The 27,228-nt window shown below is 40.2% G+C and overlaps 1 protein-coding gene across 3 annotated transcripts in view; it reads left to right on the top strand.

Moving 5' to 3' along the window:
• The window catches only part of pik3c3 (phosphatidylinositol 3-kinase, catalytic subunit type 3), a 126,538-nt gene extending 102,231 nt beyond the window's left edge, over positions 1 to 24,307 (top strand). For all 3 annotated transcript variants that reach the window (XM_078550696.1, XM_078550687.1, XM_078550706.1), the window contains 6 exons: positions 5,912 to 5,996; positions 11,280 to 11,354; positions 13,587 to 13,755; positions 16,399 to 16,489; positions 21,414 to 21,539; positions 23,624 to 24,307. In XM_078550696.1, the coding sequence (XP_078406822.1) occupies positions 5,912 to 5,996; positions 11,280 to 11,354; positions 13,587 to 13,755; positions 16,399 to 16,489; positions 21,414 to 21,539; positions 23,624 to 23,638 (561 nt within the window). In that variant the 3' untranslated portion in view covers positions 23,639 to 24,307. The remainder of the gene's footprint in view (positions 1 to 5,911; positions 5,997 to 11,279; positions 11,355 to 13,586; positions 13,756 to 16,398; positions 16,490 to 21,413; positions 21,540 to 23,623) is intronic.
• Positions 24,308 to 27,228: the final 2,921 nt, after the last annotated feature.

Here is a 27,228-nt window from a genome sequence, read left to right as displayed (position 1 = left end):
AAAGCTCAATTTTAGGGTAGGGCCTATCAGAGATACACAAGGTAACTTAAGCACGGTTGCAGAAGATGTGGGCAGGGTTCTTAATGAGTACTTTGTCTCTGTCTTCACGAAGAAGAGAAATGGTACAGACATTCTAGTTAAAGAGGAGAATGATGAAATATTAGATACAATAAGCATAATGAGAGAGGACTGTCATCCTTGAAGGTGGATGAATCACCAGGACCAACAGATTGTATTCCAGGCTGTTAAAGGAAGCCAGGGAGGAAATAGCAGATGCTCTGAGGATCATTTTCTAATCCTCACTAGATACAGGCAAGGTACCAGAGGATCGGAGGTTTGTGAACATTGTACCATTGTTTAAAAAGAGTGTGAAGAATAGGCCAAATAATTATAGGTGGTCATTCCTACTCCTGTGGTGAGCAAATTATTGGAATCGATTCTGAGAGACAGGATAAACTGTCACTTAAAAAGAAACAGATTAATCATGGATAGTCACCATGGTTTTGTTAGGGGAAGGTCATGTCTTACTAATTTAATCGAATTTTTTGAGGAAGTAATGATGAGAATTGATGAAGGTAGTGCAGTGTATGTTGTCTACATGGATTTTAGTAAGGCATTTCACAAGGCCGCACTTGGCAGACTGGTCATAAAAGTAAAAGCCCATGGGATACAGGGGAATGTGGCGAGTTGGATCCAAAATTGGCTCAGCGACAGGAAACAAAGGGTAATGGTCGATGGATGTTTTTGTGAATGGAAAGCAGTTTCCAGTGACGTTTCACAGGGCTCAGCATTGTGTCCTTGCTGTTCGTTGTATATATTAATGATTCGGGCTTAAATGTGAGAGGCATAATTGGGAAATTTGCAGATGACACAAATATTGGCCGTGTAGTTGATAGTGAAAAGGATAGCTGTCAACTCTAGAATGATATTGATGGTTTGTTTGAGTGGGCAGGTAGGTGGCAAATGGAATTCAATCCAGAGAATTGTGAGGTAATGCATTTGGGGTTGGAGGGGGGTGGGGAGGGGCACAAACAAAGCTAGGGAATACACAACAAAGGGGAGGATATTGAGAGGAGCAGAGGAAGTGGAAGATCTTGGAGTGCATGTTCACAGGTCCCTGAAGGTGGCAGGACATAGGTGGATAAGGTGGTAAAGAAAGCATATGGAACGCTTTCCTTTTATCTGACGAGGTATAGAATGCAAAAGAAAGGAGGTTATCCTGGAGCTATATAAAATGCTGCTTAGGCCACAACTGGAATTTTGTGTACAGTTCTGGTTGCCTTATTACAGGAAGGACATAGTTGCTTGAAAACTGCAGCTATGTGGAAAGATTGATAGGCTAGGGTTGTTTTCCTGAGAACAGAGGAGGCTAAGGGGTGATTTAATTGAGGCATACAAGATTGAGGAGCCTAGATAGAATAGACAGGAAAGACCTGTTTTCCCCTAGCAGAGAGATCAGTTACCAGGGGGCACAGATTTAAGGTGATTGGCAGAAGGATTAGAGTGGACATGAGGAAACATTTCTTCACCCAGAGGGTAGTGGGTGTCTGGAATTCACTGCTGTTTCGGTGGTGGAGGCAGAAACCCTCAACTCAAAAGGTGCCTGGATCTGCAACTGAAGTGCTGAAACCTGCAAGGCGCTAGAATGTGGGATTAGAATGGGCGGCTAGTTTTTTTTATTGCTTTTCGGCTGGTGCAGGAACAATGGGCTCAACGATCTCTTTCTGTGCCGTAACTTTTCTATGGCTCTGATTACTACAAGAATTACAAGCAGGCCATTCAGTTCCTTGACCCTACTGTCTTTTGACAGGATCATGGCTGTTGTGATTGTGGCCTCACTTCCACTTTCCTGTCTATCCCTTCTACCCTTTGACTCCCATGTCAATCAGGAATCTATCTAAATCAGCCTTAAAAATATTCAGTGACCCTATCTTCACTGCTCTCTGTGGAGAATTCCACAAACTAATGATCTTCTAATGGATGCAAGCTCAACGTGTCCACCTTTCCTCATGAGATAATCCCCTCATCCCAGGATTCAGTCAAGCGAACCTTCTCTGAACTTCTAATGTAATTATGCCCTTTCTTAAGAAAACCAAATCTGTACATAGTACTCCAGTTGGGGGAGGTGGCAGTATAGTGGTATTGTCACTGGACTAGTATTCCGGAGAACCAGGAAGAATAGTAATAATGATCTGGGGATCTGGGTTCAAATCCCACTACAACAGATGGTAAAATTTGAATTCACTAAAAAATCTATAATTAAAAGCCCGATGACAGCCATGAAACCATTGCTGATTGTTGTAAAAACCCACCTGGTTCACTAATGTCCTTTAGGGAAGGAAATCCTGCTGTCCTTACCTGGTTTGGCCTATGTGTGACTCCAGACCCACAGCAATGTGGATGACTCTGAAATGCCCTCTAAACAAGAGCAATTAGTGATGGGCAATAAATGCTGACCTAGTCAGCGACGCCTACGTCACAGGAACGAATATTTTTTTAAAAACATCCTTTACAACTGTAACAAAACTTCACTACTTTTATATTCCATTTCCCCCTTGCATAAACGATAGTTCACGTGCTGTGCCTGCATACTAACTTTTTATGATTCATGAACCGGGACACCCAGATCCCTCAGTACTGTAGTGTTTTGCAATCTCTCTCCATTTAAGTAATATACTGCTTTACTATTCTTCCTGCCAAAGTGGACAATTTCACATTTCATCTGCCAAATTTTTGCCCACTCACTTAACCTATCTATATCCCTTTGCAGACTCCTTATGTCCTCTTCCCAAACCTACTCTCCTATCTATCTGTGTGTCTTCAGCAAATTCTATTCTCAATCACCAGCAAAGTGGCGGAAGGTGTCGTCAGCAGCGCTATCAAGTGGCACTTACTCAGCAATAACCTTTTCACTGACACTTAGTTTGAGTTTCACCAGGGTCACTCAGCTCCTGACCTCATTATAGCCTTGATCCAAACATGGACGAAAGAGCTGAACTCAACAGGTGGAGTGAGAGTGACTGCCCTTGACACCAAGGCAGCATGAGTATTGCATCAATGAACTCTAGCAAAACTGAAGTCAATGGGAATCGGGGAAACCTCTCAACTGGTTGGAGTCATATTAGCACAAAGAAAGATGGTAGTGGTTGTTGGAGGTCCATCATCTCAGTCCCAGAATATCGCTGCAGGAGCTCCTTGGGGTAGTGTCCGAGGCCCAACCATCTTCAGCTTTTTCATCAATGACCTTCCTTCCATCCTAAGGTCAAAAGTGGAGTAGTTCACAGATGATTGCACAATGTTCAGCACCATTCACGACTCCTCAGATACTGAAGTAGTCCATGTCCATATGCATCAAGACCTTGACAATGTCCAGACTTGGGCTGATAAATGGCAAGTAACATTTGCCTGTGCCAGGAAATGACCATCTCCAATGAGAGAAAATCTAACCATCCACCCTTGATATTCAATGCCATTACCATTGCTGAATCCCCCACTATCAACATCCTGGGGAATTGACCAGAAACTGAACTGGTTTAAGAATTACAGTTATAAGAACAGGTCAGCGGTTGGGAATTCTGCGACGAGTAACTGATCTCCTGACTTCCCAAAGCCCTGTCCACCATCTACGAAGCACAATTCAGGAGTGTGAAGGAATACTCTCCACTTGCCTGGATGAGTGCAGCTCCAAGAATACTCAAGAAGCTCTACATCATCTGTGATGAAGCAGCCCGCTTGATTGGCACCCCATCCAGCACCTTCAACATTCACTCCCTCCACCACTAACACACAGTGGCAACATTCTGTAACATCTACAAGATGCACTGCAGCAACTCACAAAGCTCCTTCAGCAGCACTTTCCAAACCCAAGACCTCTGTCATCTGAAAGGACAAGAGCAGCAGATGCATGGGAACACCATTATCTGCCAGTTACCCTCCAAGTCACACACCAGCTAATTTGGAGCTATATCACTGTTTCTTCCCTGTTGCTGGGTCAAAATCTTGATGCTACCTAACAACACTGCTGTTCCAATAACATATGGGCTGCAGCAGTTCAAGAAGGCAGCATACTACCACCTCCAAGAGAAATTAGGGGCAGGACTTTACATCCCGCGGGCGGGCGCACACCCGACCCAATTCTGTGTAAAATCATGCGCAGTGACATTGGCTGAGCGTCCCAATATCAACGCGCAGTCTCGCCGTATTTCGGTCAGCGGCTATATTTTGGCCAGCGGGCTGCACGAGAATTGGCAGCCCACCTGCTGACAAGAGGCCTATTAAGGCCCTTAATCAATTAATTTATATCCTTTTTGCTGCCCCTTGAACGGCTCGGTTGGCGGGCGGGTGAATCGGCCAAGAGGCCTTTGCATTTTTTACGAAACCTCATCCACAGGCGGGATGAGGTTTCCAACAGTGAATAAAAAAGCAACAAAAATTTTGAAACATCATTTTTAACATGCTCCTGTACATGTGACTAGAAACATGTGGGAACATGTTTCTATCATTTTTAAAATTTTTAATTTCACATGCACAATTCTTCAGCTCCCTGAGGCAGCTCTGTGCCCTCAGGGAGCTTTCAGTGCGCGATCCCCTGCCCATGCGCAGACTTTAACGCTCACGCTCCTCCCACCCCCACCCTGGCAACGCTGAGCCAGCCAGCGTGAAATCACGGTCAGGGGCCGATTGCGGGTGGCGATCCGTTTCGTTGCCACTCCCAGACCTGCCCGACAATCGGAAAATCCTGCCCTAGGGGCAGGTAATAAATGCTGGCCTAGCTAGCGACGCCCACATCCCATGAACGAATATAAGGGAGAAATTAGCAACCATACGTTTGGTCGCTTCATCCAAGCCATTGATGTAGATTGTAAATAGTTGAGGCCCTAGCACTGATCCCTGTCGCACTCCACTAGTTACAGCTTGCCAACTCAAATGACCCATTTATCCCTACTCTTTACTTCCTGTTAGCTGACCAATCCTCTGTCAGTTCTAACATGTTACATCCTACACAGTGAGCTCTTATTTTGTATAGTGGCCTTTTGATGTCGCGCCTTATCAAATGTCTTTTGGAAATCAAGTATGCTACCTCGAAAGGTTCCACTTTTTCATGTTGCTTGTTATTTCCTCAAAGAGCTCCAGTAAATTAGTCAAACACAATTTCCCTTTCACTAAAGTGTCAAGTAATGCTGTTTCTGTGTAACTTTCAAAAGTCAAAGAGGTGAAGAAAATCTTGGAAATAAATTTACCAGATCATTTTCAAATTCACAACTAATACATCATTGCTGTTCCAAAACCATTTAATCAAAAATCTCTCAATGTTCCTAGAATGCTAGTATTACCATTTTGTAAGTATATAATGAACTAGAAAATATATATTCTTTGACAGAATTTATTTTCCATTTTAAGGTACTCATTTAGTAAATCATTATATTTATAAACCTGAATACAGTACAAGTTACTATTGAAAATTGTGACTAGCATAAACTTGCATTTACAAATATAAACTGACATGTATAATGCTTGCAAACCGATTCACAATGTAATTACATTTTTAACTAGATTTTAACTCTTGAGATATAATTTTATTTTATTAACTTAAATTTTATATCATGTCACGAACCATTCATGCTTGGATTGCAGAGCAACATTTATGAAGGAAGTGCATTGCTATATATCTAGTTTTCATTGCCTGTGCTGGAAGCAGGTCAGGTCAAAGGCTGAAGCAGCTTTCAATCAACTTTACGTTATTAACTGACCATGCTAATTTTGTAGTAAGGAATCCAAATACTAAAGCACCTTTTATGAAAATACAGTGCCAAATATCTCTAATTTTGGGGGAGAAAGAAAATTAACTCCTAATCCAAAAATGACACGAGAAATCCTTGTAACCTAATACCTTCAATCGTACATTTTCTAGAACTTTTTCAGAAAACATGCACCCAATGAAAAAGGGCCTTCTGGTATCAGTGCTGAAGTTATGGACACATACGTTAAAAGCTGTGGTAAGTGAACAGAAAACTAATTATTCTTATAAACTTACCTTAGGTGTGGTAATTTGTAGGAAAGGAAAGATCTTTGATTCTGTACTATAGGCTGGGTCTAAAACTCATACCTAAGCAGTAACTATAGTATAACTCTTTCAATAGAATGTAAACTGGATGTATATATTTCAGGTTGCTATCAGATCAGCCATGATCTTATTGAATGGCCGAGCAGGCTCAGGGCAGAAATGGCCTACTGTTCCTTGTTTGTATTTTGCGTAAAGTCCTTTTGAAGAAATGAGAGATAAAGACATTGGTTGTTGTATGTATACATAGGTATCTACATTGATATCCAATAAGCATTTGATATCATGTCACATCGAAGCCGCGACAAAATTTAAGATGTGCACACACAAGGCATTTAAAAAGAATGTGACAGCATGGAAAGGAAATTAATTAGCCACAAATGCTTTCTGCTTTTAATGAATATTTTTGTACTAGAAGATGTAAATAGTAACATTCCCAGAAATCAGCTTTGAGATCATTATTCTTAAATGATTTGACCTTGACAACAATTTGTATGTATAAAGTTCCTTTAGCATAATAGAACAACCCACACACTTCACAGGAGCATTCTAAAGCAAAAATTGATACAAAGCCACACAAGGTGATATTAGGGCAATGGCCAAAAGCTTGGTCCAAGAGGTAGTTTTTAAGGAGTGTCTTAAAGGAGAAAAGTGAGAAAGAGAGGTGGAGAAGTTAGGGAGGAAGTAATCCTAGGCAATGGAAGGTATGGTCACAATGGTGGAGCATTTAAAATTGTTGTTGTTTAAGAGGCCAGAATTAAGTGAGCGCAAATATCTCTGAGGATTGTTAAACTACAGGAGATTACCGAGATAGGGAGAGGCACAGGCCAAGGACTGATTTGAAAATAAGGGTGAGAGTTTTTAAAATCATAATGTCGCTTGTTGCCGTTGTCAGTCAGCAAGCAGAAGGGTGACAGGCGAATGGGACTTGGTGCAAGTAAGGACACAGGCAACAGAGATTTGGATGATCTTGAATTTATTTATTTTTTTCATTCATTCATGGGATATGGGCGTCACTGGCTAGGCCAGCATTTATTGCCCATCCCTCATTGCCCTTGAGAAGGTGGTGGTGAGCTGCCTCCTTGAGCCTATGCAGTCTATGTGGTGTGGGTACACCCACAGTGCTGTTGGGGACGTAGTTCCAGGATTTTGACCCAGCGACAGTGAAGGACCGGAGATATATTTCCAAGTCAGAATGGTGTGTGGCTTGGTGGGGAACTTCCAGGTGGGGGTGTTCCCATGCATATGCTGCCCTTGTCCTTCTAGATGGTAGTAGTCATGGGTTTGGAAAGCGCTGTCTAGGAAGCCTTGTAGATTGCATGCCTCTTCAGATTTTTGGTGCTAAGGATTTCAGCACATACAAGTAGGCTGATTGTGCAGCTAGATGTCTGAAGAAGTTTAATACAGATAAATGTGAGGTGATGAATTTTGATAGAAAGAAGCAAGTAAGGGGAAATATAAATGTTAAATAGTGTAGAAAAACAGAAATACAAAAGCAACAATGCTGCAGATGCTGAAAACCTGAAATATAAACAAAAAATGCTGGAAATATTCAGCAGGTCAGCGTTATGGCACAGCCGATGATAAATGCTGAGCTGCTCAAATCCCAAAGGGAAACTTGAAACAACTGCCACAACTGTTTTGCAATTTGTATAAATTTCGAGATGCGTGCCTTGAATTCAGTAATAATCAGACCACCGAGTCTTGTAGGTTTCTTCCAAAACTAAATTAAACCTTTATTAACAGAATAAATTATTTTTAGTGCATGCATAGATCTACAAATTACCACTATGATAACTTCTAAATCCCCTAGTTAATCTAACTCCCAGTTACACTTTTGTTAAGGCATCAGTAAAACGCACAGATTTTAAAAAACCCAGGCAAAGAAATATGACACCCTGAGCAATCCAATTCAAAGTGAGTTTTCTTCGCTTCAGTTCTTTGTAGACAGCAGCTTTTGAGGCTTAGATGCTGGAGGCTTTTCACACTTGTTTTAGATCTTAGAATCCCTGCCCTTACACACAGCCTTCTCTCTTTTATACATACTTTTCACCTTTGAATGCAAATTCCCATTGTTTCACTTATGTCTTTGGACTTTACCTCTAATAATAAAAATCTCCAATAGTACCAATAATCTTTGGGAAAAATAAACACACTGTTTCTTAACTTCTCCTGGCTAGGTGAAACATTTCACCCCTCCCTTGAATTCAAGCTAGTCTGATTTATTCTAAAATTCCAATGTTCCCTTTACACCTGTTTACCTACTTAATATTTCAAACCTAGCTTATCTTCTAATACATCAAAGCCTTCAGACTAGCTGCCTTTAATTCAATTAAGTCACACACACACACACAGACCCCACTATTCCTCTACAATAAATTTCAATAACATTATGAAAATTATTATATCTTCCTGACCATTAGGCCGCATTTGTGGAGAGAAACAGAACTAATGGGTGGAATTTTATGGCCCCACCAAAGTCAATGGACTTTTGAACTGCTTACCGTGTTTTATGGCTCCGCCCTCGCAACAATGGGGATGTAAAACTCTGCTCAAAGTTTTGAGTCATGATGACCTTTCATCAGAACTGAAGAAAATTGGAATTGAGAGTTTTTAAGCCAATAGAAGGGAGGAGTGCGCTGGAAGTACAAAAGAGAGAAGGTCTGTGATAGCCTAAAGTTAGGACATCTAAAATTGGACTAGTATTCAACTTTAGGGAAGGTGTAAGTCAATGGGGAAAGTGTGGAAGAGATTTACTTGATAGAAGCAGAGGAACTTTTGTCCTAAGGAAACGAGAAAGAATAAGATATGAGGAGGTCTGATAAAAATATTCAAAATTATCAATAGATTTGATAAGTCAATTATAAGAGGGCTTCAGTTTAAGAGCATTAAAAGAAAGGAGAAGGTTATGAGATTTTCTTTATGCAGAGTGGCTAGGTTTGAGGGCAGGGGAGATTAAGTAACAAAAGATATAATGATTCAACAAACAAAGAGTGGTAATGGGTATAGTAAAGAAACAAAAGTTGTGTCTAAATGAGGCGTGAATGGCTACATAGCAACCATCTGAATGCAACATGAAGGGATAAAGAAAGAAATAAGACAAGAACAACCCAGATAAACAAAAAGAAAAGAAAAAAACACACACAAGGTGAAGGCAGAGGTTATGATCTAACTCGTTGAACTTGATGATGTTGAGTCAAGAAGGCTGTTGCATGCCGAGTCGAAAAATAAGATGCTGTTCCTCAAGCTTGGGTTGAGAGAAACAGAAAGACTTGGGCCTTTTCGTTCCCAAGCCTTTAAAAGTACACTGACAAGTTGGTTAGCCTACGGTTAGGACATCTAAAATTGGACCAGTATTCAACTTTAGGGAAGGTGTAAGTCAATGGGGAAAGTGTGGAAGAGATTTACTTGATAGAAGCAGAGGAACTTTTGTCCTAAGGAAACGAGAAAGAATAAGATATGAGGAGGTCTGATAGAAATATTCAAAATTATCAATAGATTTGATAAGTCAATTATTAGAGGGCTTCAATTTAAGATCATTAAAAGAAAGGAGAAAGTTTTGAGATTTTCTTTATGCAGAGTGGCTAGGTTTGAAATAGTCTACCAGAAATAGTGATAAAAATAAAACCTGTGATAACTTTTAAAAGGAATGTGGATGAATATCTGAAAAATAAATTGAGGTGGGTGCAAGGAATAGGGCAAGTGAATGAGACCAAGTGTGTGGCAAAAAGGGGACTATTCTGAAAATTCTGATTTTATTTTGAATGTTTGCAGAAGGTTTTTAAAAACAGCTTTTCTGTAAAGTGAATCAGCAACACTATATGTTGAGCAAACCTCTAAAGTGAGAGGGAGAAATACCCAATGCATTAGCTTGTTCACAATGATCATAGTGTCTTCATATAAGAGCTTTAAAAAAAAATGGGTAATTGCAAAATGTACAATAAATGCTACACCCAAAAGATTAACTGGTATGTTGCCAGATACATAGCTTAAAGCTGTTTTGGACAGAATCTATATTACCTAAAATAAAAGTAAAAACTGTGAATGCTGGAAGTCTGAAATGAAAAAACAGAAAATGCTGAAAAAGCTCAGTGAGTCTGACAGCACTCGTGGAGAGAGAAATAGAGTTAATGTTTCGAATCCGTATGACTTTTCTTCAGGGACTCGAAACATTAACTCTATCTCTCTCTCCACAGATGCTGATTTACGAATTGTAGATGTCCTTTGAAAAATGCAATGGATCCACAAGGGTATTTTCACAATTTTTGAGTTCATCCAGCTTCATCTGCCAGGAGCATACATCAAAAATTCAGGTGTGGATTCACACTATTGTCCTTACCTTACTTTTAAAAAGACATCATTCAGCCAAATGCTTCATAGGCAAGTGAAGCTCCACATCCAGGAGTGTGAATTTATTAAATATAATTTATAATGTGGTGCACCTACACCACATGGACTGCAGCGGTTCAAGAAGGCAACTCTCCACCATCCCCTCAAAGGCAATCGGGATGGTCAATAAATGTTGGCGTAGCCAGCGACGCCTGCATCCCATGAACAAATATATTTTTTAAATGATTCTAGTTTTCACCTAACCTTTTGAGTCTTGTGGGCCCATCCAGACACTGCCTTGCTGTATGGTCTACCGACATGTATTTATGTTGGGACCACCTTCCTGCGTTTGATGCTGAAAACCAAATACCTGATTTAACTGGGTCACCTTTTAACCTGTTCACCTTCAGTTGTGTCGGAAGCTTACCTTTTCATTTCCCAAATGACAGTTTTTTTTTAAAGAAAATTGGACAGTAGGAGCATGGAGGCAGAAGCAACAAGTTAAAGAAAGATTAAAGTTAGAACAGGCAGGAGGATAATAATTAGAATGAGTAGAATAAAATACATTCACAGAGGAAACATTAAGCATTTGTATGCTAGTATTCCAATAGCGTAATTTCAAGGACATCATTGGGTAAGCTGATGCAAAGTGCTTAATATTTATTGCCTCAAAATTATCTTTTATTAGGTTAGGGTTTGTGTCCCAGTAATAGTTTCCTTATATTTGAGTGTACTTTGTTACTGTTAAATTAGTGGAGTTTTTACTGGAATTAGCATTTGAGCTGAAAATAAATATAAACTTGGAGAGATGGGAGTTTCCATTAATTTCAGCTGTTCTAAATTTTAAAATTATACTTCTAATATTTGGGCAATTTCATTTTGTTAACAGCTGGGTATTGTGTAATTACGTACATACTTGGAGTTGGAGACAGACATTTGGATAATCTTCTGCTGACAAAGACAGGTAAGTTTCCAACAAATGCACCAATTTTGTTACTCTAATCCAGAGCCTTTAACATTTTTGGAATTGCTTCAGAATCCATTTCTTTTTCATATTTCTAAAACTCGCATAGAGAGGTACTGAATGTGATTTTGTTGAAGATTTGTTGATTTTATAAATAGATTCAGTTTGAGTAAAAATTCAGTAGATGGCACTGCATATCTATTTGGAACACTGCTTTTAGGACAACAGTCAAAGGTACAATGCAGCATATTTGCTGTGTGTCATTTTTATATGGCTCTGAATGGCATGTTCGTAGACCTAACATCATCCTAAATCTTTGAATTTTTGTACCAGGTTCTTTCAATGTATTATCGTAATGAGTCCACATGTCTGTAAGTGGACCGAGTAGTACTTAATATTGTTTCATGATCTTGAGATGTGCAAATGTTATGTTGCATTGATAGCCATTTTATAATCTTCAGGGCTCTTCTCCATTTCACTAAGATATAACAATGTTAACTTCAATTTCCTAAATATATAGTGAAATTTGTTTTCCTTGAATTAGCAAAACCAGGTATCTCAACAAAATTGTTTTTTTTTAAGTGGTGAATTTCAGTAATTCTGTGGTCCTTTTAAAGCTCTTATGGTTTTCTTCTAACATGTAACCTGTAATTCCATTTTTTTCCATTTCCTAAAAGGGCTAATGCTAGAAAATATCAAATTATTGTGAATATATTTTAGTTTATTCTATTGCATTATAGATCCTCAGTTGCTCTGTATATTGCTATTCTCAAGTTTAAATGATTGATCTCAGCCACTGCAATCCATCAGCTTCGTGCGATATGTTTGTCAGCATTTATAGTAGATCGCTTTGTATGGAAGATCTTCTAAGAACTCTGATAGTAAACTGACAGCTCTGACTAGAAATCACATGGGGCCATGTTTTCCCCCTTCAAACAAGTTTTGAAAACCACCTTACGCCAGATAATGGAAGGAGTTGGACAAATTAAAGGATTGAGTTGCGTTCTTATATAGCTCACTTTTCCCCCCTCATTGGTTAGAATTACCCCCAATTGTCTTTTTTGCATTGAATATTTTGCTTTTTTGATTAGTCCTCAGAAGTACTTTGGTATATGTCAATGTTAAAATATATATAATAGTGCTTTCATTATTGTGCTGGCACTAACCTGCTGATGTTTAGAGTGAAATATGGAACCATCCACAGATTACAAATAGTTCAAATTATATTTTCAAAACCATTCAATTTTTTTCAAAAATCCTTGCCCATGTATTTTTTCTCACTTGCTCTACTTTCCTTCCAGCTGCAAAAATAATATATTGAATAAAATAAGTCAGTGGGTCACCAGGAGCACAGTTGACTGGAATGCTGACAGTTAACATTGAATTTTTTGCAACCTTTTTTTGTGTAGCTAGTGTTAAATTGGTACCCAAGGGAAATGTACAGTACTGTTGGGCAGCACTCATTTCTAGAGGAATTCTTGCATGAGTGCTCAGAATGAGCCTATCATTCAAGATTGGCAAAAGCAGGGACTGTGTAATTGAGAAAATACTTGACTGTACAAAGGAAACGTTAATGGGTGGGTGGTCAAATCTATACCTGATCTATGAAGTACAAACAGATTAACATTCCAGTGTTTCATACTTTGCATGCTGTAGGTTAAGATTAATCTTTCTGCATTGTAGCGGCAGTTCTTGTGTAGATTGGGGAGAAATTGATTTCTTATAAACAAGAGGGAGATGAAACCTGTCTAGAAAAGAGAATTTTCCCATTTTGCTGGAGGGTTTGCTGAATTGAATAAGGAACAGAATTGATTGCAAGTGTAGACTATCTCAGCCTGCTAATAAATTTGAGTCAGGAGGAAGAGGGAGTTTTTTTAGAAATGTATTCACAACCATCTTGCACGCACAACGTAAGATTTTTGTTCATTAATTGAATTGGTTCTCATTTTCTAGGAGGAAAAGGCCCCAAAATGGACTGAGAGAATTTTCAGTCCCAAAATGTTACAACATTTAAAGTCCAGAAAAACATTTTATGCAGTGTGATGTATAAATGTAAAACAAGCTTGTTTAGCGTTATATTGACGATTGACTGTGCTGAAGGTTTGGAAATGAGCCATTACATGTGCCAATTTTCTTCAGCCGATAATAATCTGCTGAATTTTCAAGTGGTGCTTTTTTTAAAATGTAGAATGCTAAGATTAATCTGTGATTGCTTTATTTGTGCTGTTACAGGGAAATTGTTTCACATAGACTTTGGATATATTTTGGGTCGTGACCCTAAGCCCCTGCCACCCCCGATGAAGCTAAGTAAAGAGATGGTGGAAGGGATGGGTGGAATGCAAAGTGAACAGTACCAAGAATTTCGTAAACAGTGTTACACAGCTTTTCTGCACCTGAGAAGGTAATGCATGTCTCGATTTCCATTTCACTGCATCAATCTAAAGAGGGCCTTTTTTTCAGCAAAAGCCTTTGAAAAGTATCTGTTCCAAGTTGTAGAATTCCCTGATTTGCAAACATAGCACAGTCTGGCCTCAATTAGAAGTTATTTAAATCAAATTGAAAAGCAAAGGGTTTCATTTATAGAACACCTTTTATCTCATGCCATTCCAAATGTGCTTCACAATTAATTAAGTATTTTTGAAGTGTAGTCACTTATTATCTAGGTAAAGGTGGCAGCCAGTTTGCCCACAGCAAGGTCCCACAGACAGTAGTGAGTTAACTAAGGGGATAAGCTCCTTTGGCAGATTATCTATATCCAACTTTAGAGGCAATATGAAACCTGGGTTTAATGTCGTCTCTGAAATGCATAATCTCCACCAATCCAAGTTTCCCAGTACTGTGTTAAAGTGTCACCTTAGATCATGTGCTCAAGTGTCTGGGGTGAGGCAGGAACCCATGAGCTTTTGAGGCTACCACTGAATCAGGCTCATACTTTCGTAATGCAAGTTTGTAACCTCATCAAAATTTACTGTTTAAAAATTGTCAATATTCAGTTTCTATGTCTCTTGTCTATACCTGCATGTTTCTAGACAGTTCAGAGTAAATTCTACTTTTAAGTGATACATTCATATGTGGTATTTTGTTCTCCCTGTCCTCTTCCTCCTTTTAATTCCTTGTAATTCCTGTAAAAATGCATTGATATATTTGCACAACTATCCAAATTTTAATACTGTTTTGATAAATACTTCAAAATCTATTAGAGCTTAGCAGCAGATTGAGCAAGTATTGTCCGAAAAGAGCATGTTGGTGACATGTTCCAAAAATAAATACTAGTGAGTGCTCCAATTCCTGTGCAGCATCTTCTTGAATAGAGTAGCTTTACGAGTCAGGCATTTGATTATTTGCATGCCCTATTGGGAGTAAATAGAGCACTGAATTAAAACTGATCCTGGTGTACAAGTGAATCCTACTGTTTGGCTCATCTTTTCCAGCATTGCTTTGAAAAGATTTTCCTTTAAAATACATTGAGTTAAATCGAAACAACACTAAAATAGATTAAAAAGCAAAATGATGTCAATTCTAGAAATCTGAATATGAACAAAATGCTGGAAACAGAACAGGTCAGTCAGAATTGGTAAAGAGAAAAAGCAGACGAGGATGATTTGAGTATATAACCTTCACTGAAACAGGAAAGGCCATTTTATTAAAGTTGGAAGAAAAGAATAAATCAACAACTACATCAATCTCTGAGAGTAAGTTAGAGTTAAACAGCCTACAAACTGCCTAATAGTGCATTGTTGACCACAAATAAAAAAGGTTCGCAAATATGTGTTGAGGGAGAAGAGAAAGAAACAAATGGCAACAATAATGGAGAAATAAAAATGAGGAGGCAAAGTATTTGTACACTAATGTGAAATAAGCTTATGAAATAAGTGTAAAGAATTAACTATGTTTAACAATTTATTTTACAACGAAAATAATTGAAGGCTGGTTAAATCAAGACAATGACAGATAATGCACTCCTTATAGTCAGTGATTTTATTATGGAAGGGCAACAGAATGGACTCTTGAGCTGGAAAAGTGCAGTGATCTAAATGATCGTCTCATTTGTTACCTAGTTGCAGTGGATGAAAGACATAATTTGTTAAAGAGTAGTCATTCAATATACATGGAACTAAGGTCTTTTTAACCTAAAGCTTGAGTTGTTATTTGACATGGTGAAGAGGGAATGTGCTGTGGATGCATAGAGATAGCTATTGATAAGGTTTCACATCAGCAAAGCATGAATATGGTAAGAAGTCGAGTTATAAATTTAGTGTTAGTTGGAGAATTGACTGTATAAAGAAGTGGTAGGTAGCCATAAGTTTGATCTTTTTAGAGAAGAAAGAGATTGCAAGCAAGATAATAAAGTTTTATTTTTAGACCCTTACTGCTATTATTGACTTGGAGTGCGTGTAAAAAAGCATAATTCCTAAACCTGTGGTTTATCCAAAAATAGGAGACAGGGCAGATAGCAAACAATTCAAGTAGGTTTAGAACAAAATGGATCTTTTACATAATTGGACTAATTGGCATCACATGCAGTTAATAGAAAATAGTTTAGTCAATAGAAGCGATATTGTTACTATATAGGTGTTTATTGGTTGTATCTGAAACACTGCAATTCTGGTCACCAGAGTAGGATCTTGCAATCATTAAACAACTTGTTCAAATATCTTTGAACAACAAAATCATGAGGCATGACAGTGGCTATTTTTAGAAAAACCTATACAGCACAGTAAAAATCCCTGTATGATAGAAAGCTGTCTATTATTTATAATTGATACATAACTGTTGAATTTAATGTTTTTTAATGATTCAAACTTTGATCTTGTAGTTTGACCTCAACTTTGATATTGTTCTATACGCTAATCATAGATCTAAAATCTTATACAACATCAATTTTGCTATTAAATACTGTGCAAAGTCACAAATACTTAAATTAACTCTTCTCCTGTAGAGATAGCAGAAGTCATTTTCAGGGTGAAATAAATATTTGTAAATGTTCTGAATGCAAAGCAGACTATTCAATATCCATATCACCAAATATTTACTCCTTTTCCAGATATTCTAATCTAATTCTGAATCTGTTCTCGCTAATGGTAGATGCCAATATTCCAGACATTGCTTTGGAACCTGACAAGACAGTGAAAAAGGTAATCTTGGAACAAGCCATTTAATTTGCTTACCAGTGTATAATGTTTTCTTTTAAACTTGACAATCTTAAATTTAGATAATACAATTATTCTAATACAGTAACTAAAATCTAATTCTTTTGGATCCAAATCAATATTGGTGTTTATTAGTATTTATGACCTTTTAAGTGAGATTGATTTTAAACCTTATGAAAATGTAACCCTTTCGAGTTGGATTTTTCATGTCTGTATATTTTGTCAGACATGAAGGTGAGCTCCTAAAGTCCTTTTAATACATTAGACCCATGTAATGTTCTGATGTATTATATGTTTTTCACTCTCTCTCAAAAACAAATTTATTTTGTGGCTATGACATTGTAAGGGAGAGTTTCTATTGATAAAGTGAAACTGCTGCTGCCATATAGAGAGGTGTAATAACCCTGGTGGTATTAAGGTGTGTTTAAACAGCCAGTAACTGCCACTTGTACTTAATGAACCCTTGCAGAAGAGAAAGTGTTCAGTTACTTCTAACCAAGGAGAAATTGAAAGTTTGAAGGCAAGTCAACAGTTTTTTAAAAAATAATTGTTCCCAGGATACGAGCACGATGGAAAAACTGCAATTATTGCCCTTCCTAAGTTACCCTGCGAAGATGGTAGTGGACCACCTTGAATCACTACTGCCTTTGTGGTGTTCCAGAGAGAACTTCATGATTTTTAATCTGGTGATGATTAAGAATGTCTATACAGGTAGTTAAGCCAAAGTGATGTGTGACTTGGAGGTGATGCCCTCAGTACATTGCTGCCCTTGTCCTTCAGGTTAGTAAGATTTGACAGCAACCCCTTGCCTTATGAAATAATTTTGGCGAGTTGACGTAATGCATCCGCAGAGCATCAATGGTGGAAGAGTTGGATATTGAGTCCAGTGGCAGGAATCCAGTCAAACATGTCGGTTTAACTTTCTCTTTTACAAGAGAAGCCAGAATTTCTCTTGCTCTGGAAACATTCAACCAAGGCTGCATCTGCCTGTTTGGGTAGTTGTAACAGATTTTACTACACTATTTTGAAGAAGAGCAGGGAAGTTATCCCTGGTGTCCTGGCCAATATTTATCCCTCAATCAACATCACAAAACCAGATTAAGTAGACACTATCATATCGTGTTTGTGGGAATTTGCTGTGTACATAAATTCAAAAATTACTTTATTGGATGTTAACGGCTTTGAGACATCTGGTGGCTGTGAAAAGCATTATATAAATATAGGTCTTTTTTGTTCTCGTGGCCACGGTTTTGATGTGATAGTTCCATTGAAGCTTCTGATAATCTCCTTAAGAGATTGATGGTGAAATCAATAATGGAGGTGTAATTAAAGATCAAGAGTGGTGGGAGGTGGTGATATAGTGGTATTGTCACTGGACTAGTATTCCAGAGACCCAGGATAATCCTCTGGGGACCCAGGTTTGAATCCCATGGAAGATGGTGAAATTTGGATCCAACAAAAATATGGAGTTAAAAGTCTGATGATGACCGTGAAACCATTGCCGATTGTCGTAAAAACCTATCTGGTTCACTGATGTCCTTTAGGGAAGGAAATCTGCTGTCCTTACCTGGTCTGGCCTACATGTGACTCCAGACCCACAGCAATGTGGTTGACACTTAAATGCAACTCAGGATGAGCAATAAATGCTGGCCTAGCCAGTGACGCCAACATCCCATGAATGAATAAATTAAATAAGGGGTAGGATATTGAGTGATATCTGTTGAAGATGGTCTTGCCTGGCACTTATGATGAGAATGTTACCTGCTACTTGTGAAGCAAGCCTAGATATTGTCCAAAGCCTTGATGTTTCATAATGGGAGAGTGGAATTGACAGTGAAAGATCCTACTGCTGCCCTTATGACAGGGGGATGGTCATTAATAAATATGGCTGGGCTGAGGATGCTCTTCGCAGTAAAATGTTGGGGCTGCAGTGATTTTGGCCTGGGTAATCTTGTCCATTTTCTGTATTAGGATTGACTAAAACTGTTGGAGCGTCCTTTCAGTTGAACCGTCGTACCGCCCCCATCCCCGGTGTCCTGGCCAATATTTATCCCTCAATCAATATCACAAAACTAGATTAAGTCATTATCATATGTTTGTGGGAGTTTGCTGTGCACTTCCTGCCACCATCCAACCCTGACTCAACCCACTGGACCTCAAACTTACTGGGGCTTCTTGGATTGTGTCTTAAGCTGTTTACTGCCTTCATTTCAAAGATGGCTACTCTTATCTCGTCAGTGGGTCTGCTCTCATCCGTATCTAGATCAAGGCTGCCAATGAGGTTGGAACCTGAATTGAATTAGTTGGATTAGCTTGATGGTAGTATCGATGAATCCTTTTACTGATGATTGATAGCGTGGTATTAACTGAGGTAGATATAGTTCTTTTTTGTTATGGTGAGAACATACCTGAGCAATATTTTACTTCATTGGTTACTGTCCTGGCTGTGCTGGAGCAGTTTGGGTTGGTAGTAACTAGATCTGGCATGCAGGCCTTTAGTACCAAATTCAAGATTTTGTTAAAGCCCTGGGCTTTTGCAGTGTCTAGTGCATCTAGCTGCTGCTTAATCATATGTGAAATGAACAAAGTCGTCTTGGTGTTCACACCTATCATGTCAAGGTCTTCAGGAGGAGGTCAAATAGGATTGTCCACTCTCAGCACTTTTGGCTGATGATGTGTATAAATGAATGCTGGGTTCCAGTATTATTTGATAAGAGATTCCATCTTCAACTTGAAATGAGAGAGGATTTTTTTGTTTAATTTGTAAGAGATGTAACCTTTATGGGCTAAAAATCCTTGTACAAGTGAAAGTGACTTTCGTGTTGTTCATAGTGAGAATACTTTGATTAAGCTGTGTTTATGTGGTAGGACAGATGTAAGAGGTAATCACTGTACCAAGATACTTTCATTAGTCTTGTACAGACATCTGACATGTTAAAATTTAAACATTGATTTAGATGAGCTGAATGAAAAATGGATAAGGAAAAGTAATTAAGTGTAGAAACTGAATTAAAATTTCAATACATACTATTTTGTCACAACATTACAGTGATGAAAAGGGAAGCTTGGAGCATCTAATTTTTATATGTATAAAGTGTTTAGAGATGGGACAAAGGAGGCACATTTTCTGAACTTTCCCTATATTTTGGGATATTGGGCAATGGCCTAATTATGGAATAGAACTTAAAAATGTTTGCTCTTTAGGATGTTTGAAGTAAAAAGTATACTATCTGGTTGTGGTGGGGGAAGGGAAGTATGTAGAACTAATTTAAATCCTAATTGAGGGATCCCTTGGAGCACCCTGTTCCAGCTGATACTGATTTTTCCCCACTTCAATGGCCCAGATACTTGTACACTCCACTTCTTTAGCAGCTAGTTCCTGATGCAAGAAAAGATTGAAAAGTGAACCTGTAAGAAAATCATTAAAGGAGGATTCTTACCAAGCAGACTTTTATAAATAAAACATTTTCCCATACATGATGGAACATTGTTGTTCAATTCATTCAACTGTGAAGTAATAAAGCTTCCTTGCAACAGTGGGAGGTGGCCATAGTAGAAGACATCCCATCACTGTCATAATAGTTACCTGTGCAGACATTTTAGGCCACTATAAATTTGGATTTGTTTGTAATTGATTTGCTCTTTTGGATGCCACTTGTATTAGTTGTTGGAACAAATTAAAAATTACCTTTTATCTTTGTAGAAGATTATATTTTTCCAAACAATTTCCTGGTGTTACAGTAGCACACATTCTTGGATGTTCTTTCCTGGCATGCTGATAAAATAATGATGCAACCTGTCTGTTTTTAATAACCAATACACTGGGTCTTGTTCTATGGAACATATAACTGTTAACCTTCCATATATTGCCTTGAACTTGTCAGAAGAGCAATTTCAGGTTGAACAAGAATAATTTTCTGCTATTTTTACGGAGATCTTCTGTCGCTACTCCAATCCCATATACCTTTGAACTGAGTAGAATTAATTGTGTGTCATCTTTGTCTGCTGCTTACCTCTCTTATTTTTATAGCAAGCAGCAGATTTGTTGGCAACTTCCAGTAATGTTGAATAATGCAATTTTAAACCAGAAAATTTGCAGAGATTTAAGTATTGAAGATTCTGTGCTCACATGTTATAAGATATTGCTTACACAAAACTTACGCACCTTTTTCTTGAAAAGAGGATATTTCAAAAAAATCAGGTATAACCTTAGAATATCACATTCTTATTAAATTTGTGTTTGACTCTCCCTCAAAAGTGTGCACGTTTACAAACTCTGTCCGCACTTTTTTTTTATTCGTTCGCTGGATGTGGGCTTCACTGGCTGAGCCAGCATTTATTGCCCATCCATAGTTGCCCTTGAGAAGGTGGTGGTGAGCAGTCGTCTTGAACCGCTGCAGCCCATGTAATGTAAGTACACCCACAGCCCTGTTAAGAAGGGAGTTCCAGGATTTTGACCCATTAGGAAATGGTGAATCATCTTTTGTGTTAGTGTAAGTTAGTGTGGATGTCATTTTTTTTAAACATAACATCTTACTTAACTATCAACTTCATTTGGGGAGCAGGGATCATTGAATTGTAATTTGAAAAGTTCTGAGCTCAACAAAGTTGAATGCATCTAACCGTCTTTGGATTGGTGCAGATATCTGTAGGTGAGGGAATTTTGGTCTTGGGCTTATGACTGAGATTCAAGATATCAAAGGGAGAACACAAACCAGATACTGTAGTGACTAGAGCCCTTGCATTTGTTTTCTTTTTTATACTGTACCTTACGAAGAGAGTACTCAACTTCTTTGCACTTGAATTATTCTTATCTGCAATTAATTAGAAAAAAACAAGCTTGAAAGCTGTTGATACAAGTTGCACATTTGTTTCTGTGTTTAATTATATGTGCTCTTCCAACATACAGGTGCAAGACAAATTCCGCCTCGATCTTTCTGATGAGGAGGCAGTTCATTACATGCAGAGTTTGATAGATGAAAGCGTAGGTGCCTTGTTTGCTGCAGTGGTGGAACAAATACACAAATTTGCGCAGGTCAGTACCAAATTAAATTTTCATTTTTTTTAGCTTTAAAGTTTGAACCCTATTAACTTTATCAGCAAAAACGTCATGGGCCTGAACTTCCTCGGAGTGGCACTGAGCGTCGGATTGCCACTCTGTGCCCAATTTCTTAGCTGAGTTTTTTTCCCAGCCTGCCTCGCCTGACCTTCCGACTCAGGCCGAGCGAGATCCAGGCAATGCAGCGCGTCCCTGGAGCCCAGCGTCAAAGTGCAGCTGAGTCAAAGGGAAAGAGTGACGCTCCCTTTTTTTTTTTACAGCACAATCTGCCGTAAAACAGGCAAGTTTAAATTTGAAATTTAAAGGTCCGGACAGGCCAGGGAGAAGGTAAGTATATAAGGTAAGTAGACAGGATTTGAGGGATGGGTGCATCGGAGGTCGGCAGTGGGGCATGGGGTGAATCAGAGTTTGGGGTGCTGGATAGGAGCTCCTGATGGGGAACGTGGATCAGAGGTCGGGAGTTTCGGAGAAGGGAGAGTCGGGGGTGGGAAGGTTGGAGGCTGTTGGCCCTCAGGAGGGGTGTCAAGTCTCATGGAGTGGAGAAAGGTGGTTGGGCATTGGGGTGGTGTGGGGAAAGTGGGGAGGTAGGGAAAAGGGGTCAGGCCACTTGGGAGTTGAGCCGCGGAGGGGGCAGGGGCCAAGCCTCGAAGTGGGGAGGGAGGGTGACGGGCCTCGAGAGGGGGTGGAGTGGGGGGTGTTAAAGTCAGGCTGGGTTGGGGGAGGGGAGAGGAAAAGTCTCATGGATTGGTTGGGGGGAGTGGTGGTGGTTTGGTTTGGATCGGAGGTCGGGGGCTTCAAAGAGTGGGAAAGTCAGAGGGGGTCAGGCCTCTGGTTGGGCCTTTGGAGGCGGTGGGGGAGGGCGGTAAGGCCTTGTGGGGGGCTAGGGGGGAAAGGTGGTTGGGCCTCGGGGTGGTGTGTGGGCAGAGTGGGCTAGGGCCTTAGGGCATGTGGGGGAAAGGGGTTGGGACTTGAAGGGGGGGTGAGTGAGTGGGGAAGGGATCGAGCCTTGGAGGAGAGGGTGGGTGGGTGGGGGAAGGAGGCAGTCGGGCCTCGAGGGGATGGGGGAAGGAGGGGCCGGGCCTCGGGGAGTGGGAGAAGGTTGGGGATGGGGGTGAAGGTGTCGGGCCTCAGGGTGGATGGTGGGCTGGGCAGGGCCTTGGGTCGGGCCTGGGGTGGGGGGAGGCAGTTGGGGGGTGCGTGTGGAGGAAGAGTCACCGTGGGGGAGGTATCTGTGGGCTGGGAAGCGAGCCCTGGGGGGGTCAGGGGTGGTGGGAGTCCTGTGGGGGAGGGCAGCCAGAGGTTGCGGGGTGTCTCCTGGGGAAATGGGGGTATGGTGGTGGTCCCATGTTGGGGGTTCAGTCTGGGTCTGGTAACAATAGTTACCCAGAAGTTTGAAAAGGCTTCAATCCTTCTAACTTTTTCTGGGTAAATATTGGTATAACCCAGTCGGAACTGTCTGAAGTTTGCGATTTAACTCGCTTTTTCAGATGGCTCCCAATGCAGGGTAATTGTTCAGGGAAAGTTTGTACTTCTGAGCAATTGCCATACAAACCTTACCTGGCAACCTCTGAAAGGGATTCCCCAGTGCATCTTTGGTATACCACCCCAATACAATGCTCCAGAGCTCGGAAGTTACAACCCCATATAAACTATCTAGGAACATTATCCCATTAAAAACCTGCTAATCATCTGACTTTCCCCATTCTTCTATGTTTTTTGTGAATTTGCTTATTTAGGATAGAACTGTATACATTTACAGCTATTTGGCACTGTGACAACTGAGGAAATGTTTCATTGCCAGCTCTTTTGGTTATGTTATAATTGCATCTCTGTATTGAAATTAACCCAAAATCTCATTATTTCCCATATCAGCTTGAGCGTATTTCAAGTAAGAAGCCATTTCTGTGTCAGTTAATATACACAGTGAGCATAGGTGTGCTATAAAGGGTAATTTACAACATTCTCAGGTTTTACCGTGGCTATAAGAAAGGCAATTATAATGCAGCAAACTGGTTGTGAATTTCTCGATGACTAAGCATTCAACTTTCTTCTCTTTTTAGTACTGGAGAAGATAAATTCTGTCTTTCTGTAGAGACTGAACGTGCCATGACCACTGAAGAGGAATCTCATCTGTTGCAAGATTTGAGGTTTACTGCACAAGAACAAATTTAAAGTGCAGTTTATTTCATAAATAATTCAACAACAAGATGTTCTGTACTAAAGTTTACATAGCAAAATATTTGAATCTATCTTCATAGTGCTAATCTTTTCAGTGGCCAATAGTAAGAGAGAACTGAACCAAGTGTTTAGCAGCATCCCAGGGAAAACTTTAGCAAAGTTATTTTCTTATGATGAGATCTGGAGGAGCACTCCCAGTGAACAGTGCTGTATATTGTAACAAATTTGAGGCTTTGTGACTTTTGCCATTTAATTACAGTGAAAATACCAAAAAAAAGGTTTATTTTTTTGCAGTTGAACTGTCATCATGAAAATGCTTGAACTATGTTATAAACTGTATCTAACGCTGTTACTGCCTAAAATACCATTTTTTCAATTTTGGTTCACACTGTTTTACACAAATTAACAACTTCTTTTGGAAATTTCTCCACTAAATGCACACATCTAACCTGAGTTCTATGTAAAAGTAGAACAAAAAAGAAATGGAGCTGTAGAGCAGTTTTTATGAATAAATTTAGTAATTTCAACAGAGTGCTGTATATAGAGCAATAAATAACACAAAATGAGTTGATTTGAGTGGTCTTTTCACCATCCAGATTTTATCTTGTGGCCATGTAAGATATAGAAGGCTGTTGTGAATGTTGGAGGCCAATCATCTAAACCTCAGAATATTTCTACAGGAGTTCCTCAGTGGCTATGCTATGCTCAATCATCTTTAGCTGCTTCAACAAATGTGTTCCCTTTGTCATTAGGTCAGAGGTGGTCGCTGATGATTAAAATTGATGCCATTGAAATTTCTCATAATGCATGTGGGCATGATCTGATGGGTAAGATCTGAATAACAGCCAGGCTTGGAGTAATGTGTTGGCACAGATGTTAATTGCCACTAAGTGCCAGGCAACAACAATCTTCAACGAGACAGATTCTAACCACCTTGTCTTGACATTCAATTGCAATGCCATCGCTCAATCTCTCACCAATATACTAGGAGTCACCATTGACCAGGAGCTCAACTGGACCAATCTCATAAATGTCACTAATGAGCCGATCAGCAGCCAACGCAGGAGAGAAACAGCCTGTGATTGGAGGAGCAGCTCCTTGCAGGATCTTCAACTTTACTTACCCATCTCACAGGCATTTTGAACAGTGGCTCCAGGGGCCACGTATAATGGCTTCAGGATCTGCCTCAGGGAGATCGCTGAAAGGCTGGCAAATACAAAAAATAGAACAATAAAAAATTCATTAACATGTCCCCCTCGTGAAAATGTCACACGAGATGGGGCATGTTAATGAAATAAAGAAAAACTTTTTTAAAACCACTATCAAACCTCATCCAGCCACTGGATAAGGTTTGTAAAAAAAAAAAAAAAATCACCTACCTGCCTGCCCGTTGGGCCCGTGCGCGAGCCGAAGTTCGCACAGGCCCCTCAAAATTGTCGACGATTGGCAAGTTAACGGTCTTAACAAGACCTTTGATTAATTAATCTTCTGGCTGGCGTGCGTCCCACTGCATAGCATGCCCACTGACTGAAATATCGCAATGCCGCGAGCTGATGTCGGGACGCTCGCATGACATTTTAAGCGCTGGCGTGCAGGCTCTGCCACCCGCACACCAGCCAGAAGATTCTGCCCAATGACAGAAAACAGCACGTTGTGGTGAATGGCCATATAAATGACTTGGATTTTGGCATATAGATTAAAATTTCAAAATTTGCTGATATCAAGCTTGGAAGCATGGTATTATCCTTACTATCAGCCAATCAACTGCAACAGGACATAGGCTAGCAGAATGGGCAGACAACATAAATTTTAAATGCGAAGAAGGTGATGCATTTTGGCAGAAGGGATAGGGAGAGATAATATAGGCTTTATGACACAGTTATAAAAGAGTTTGCAGGGACAGAGGGACATAGAGTTTCATATACATAGATCTTTGAAGGTGGTAGGACATTTTGAGGGAATAATTAGCAAAGTACATGGGGATCTTAGGCTTCATAAATAGAGGTTTCGAACGAAAAAGCAGGGAGGTTGTGCTGAACCTTCTCAAACCCCGGAATGAAACTAGCCAGACCGTCTGGCATCAACCGAAGCACCGGAAATGACACATACAAACTCAGCCCTGTCAACCCTGCAAAGTCCTCCTTACTAACGTCTAGTGCCAAAATTGAGGGAGCTCTCTCTCAGACTAGTCAACAAGTAGCCTGAAAAGTCATCTTCACGGAATCACACCCTATAGATAATGTCCTAGACACCACCATCAGAACCCCTGGGTATGTCCTGTCCCACCGGCAGGGCAGACCCAGCAGATGTGGTGGCACAGTGGTATACAATCAGGAGGGAGTTGCTCTGGGAGTCCTCAACATCGACTTCGGACCCCATGAAGTCACATGGCACCAGGTCAAATATGGGCAAGGAAGCCTCCTGCTGATTCCCACGTGCTGCCCTCCCTCAGCTGATGAATCAGTGCTCCTCCATGTTGAACACCACTCAGAGGAAGCACTGAGGGTGGCAAGGGCACCACTCTGGGTGGGGGACTTCAATGTCCATCACCAAGAGTGGCTCGGTAGCACTGCTACTGACCAAGCTCGCCGAGTCCTAAATAAGGTAGTTGCTAGACTGGGTCTACGGCAGTTGGTGAGGGAACCAACAAAAGGGAAAGACATGCTTGACCTCATCCTCACTAACTGGCCTGCCGCAGATGCATCTGTCCATAACCGTATTGGTAGGAGTGACCACCGCACAGTCATCGAGGATACCCTCCATCATGATGTGTGGAACTACCACCATGCTAAATGGGATAGATTTCGAACAGATCTAGCATCTCAAGACTCGGCATCCATGAGGCACTGTGGGCCATCAGCAGCAGCAGAATTGTACTCGAACACAATTGTAACCTCATGGCCCGGCATATCCCCCACTCTACTATTACCATCAAGCCAGGAGATCAACCCTGGTTCAATGAAGAGTGCAGAAGGGCATGCCAGGAGCAGCACCAGTCATGCCTAAAAATGAGGTGTCAACCTGGTGAAGCTAAAGCACAGGACTACTTGCGTGCCAGACAGCATAAGCAGCAAGTGAGAGACAGAGCTAAGTGATCCCACAACCGATGGATCAGATCTAAACTCTGCAGTCCTGCCACATCCGGTCGTGTATGGCGGTGGACAACTAAAAACTCATTGGAGAAGGAGGCTCCACAAACATCCCCATCCTTGATGATGGGGAAGCCCAGCACATCAGTGCAAAAGATAAGACTGAAACATTTTCTACAATCTTCAATCAGAAGTGTCGAGCCTCCATCATCCCAGATGCCAGTCTTCAGCCAATTCGATTCACTTCACGTGATATCAAGAAATGTCTGAAGGTACTGGATAGTGAAAAGGCTATGGGCCCTGACAATATTCTGGCAATAGTACTGAAGACTTGTGCTCCAGAACTTGCCGTGTCCCTAGCCACACTGTTCCAGTACAACTACAACACTGGCATCTAC

This window comes from Cetorhinus maximus, chromosome 1 (assembly GCF_964194155.1).
Source record: "Cetorhinus maximus chromosome 1, sCetMax3.hap1.1, whole genome shotgun sequence".
Lineage (NCBI taxonomy): Eukaryota > Metazoa > Chordata > Chondrichthyes > Lamniformes > Cetorhinidae > Cetorhinus > Cetorhinus maximus.
The sequence above is the reverse complement of the archived record's forward strand: the minus strand, read 5'-3'. Positions and strand labels throughout refer to the sequence as shown.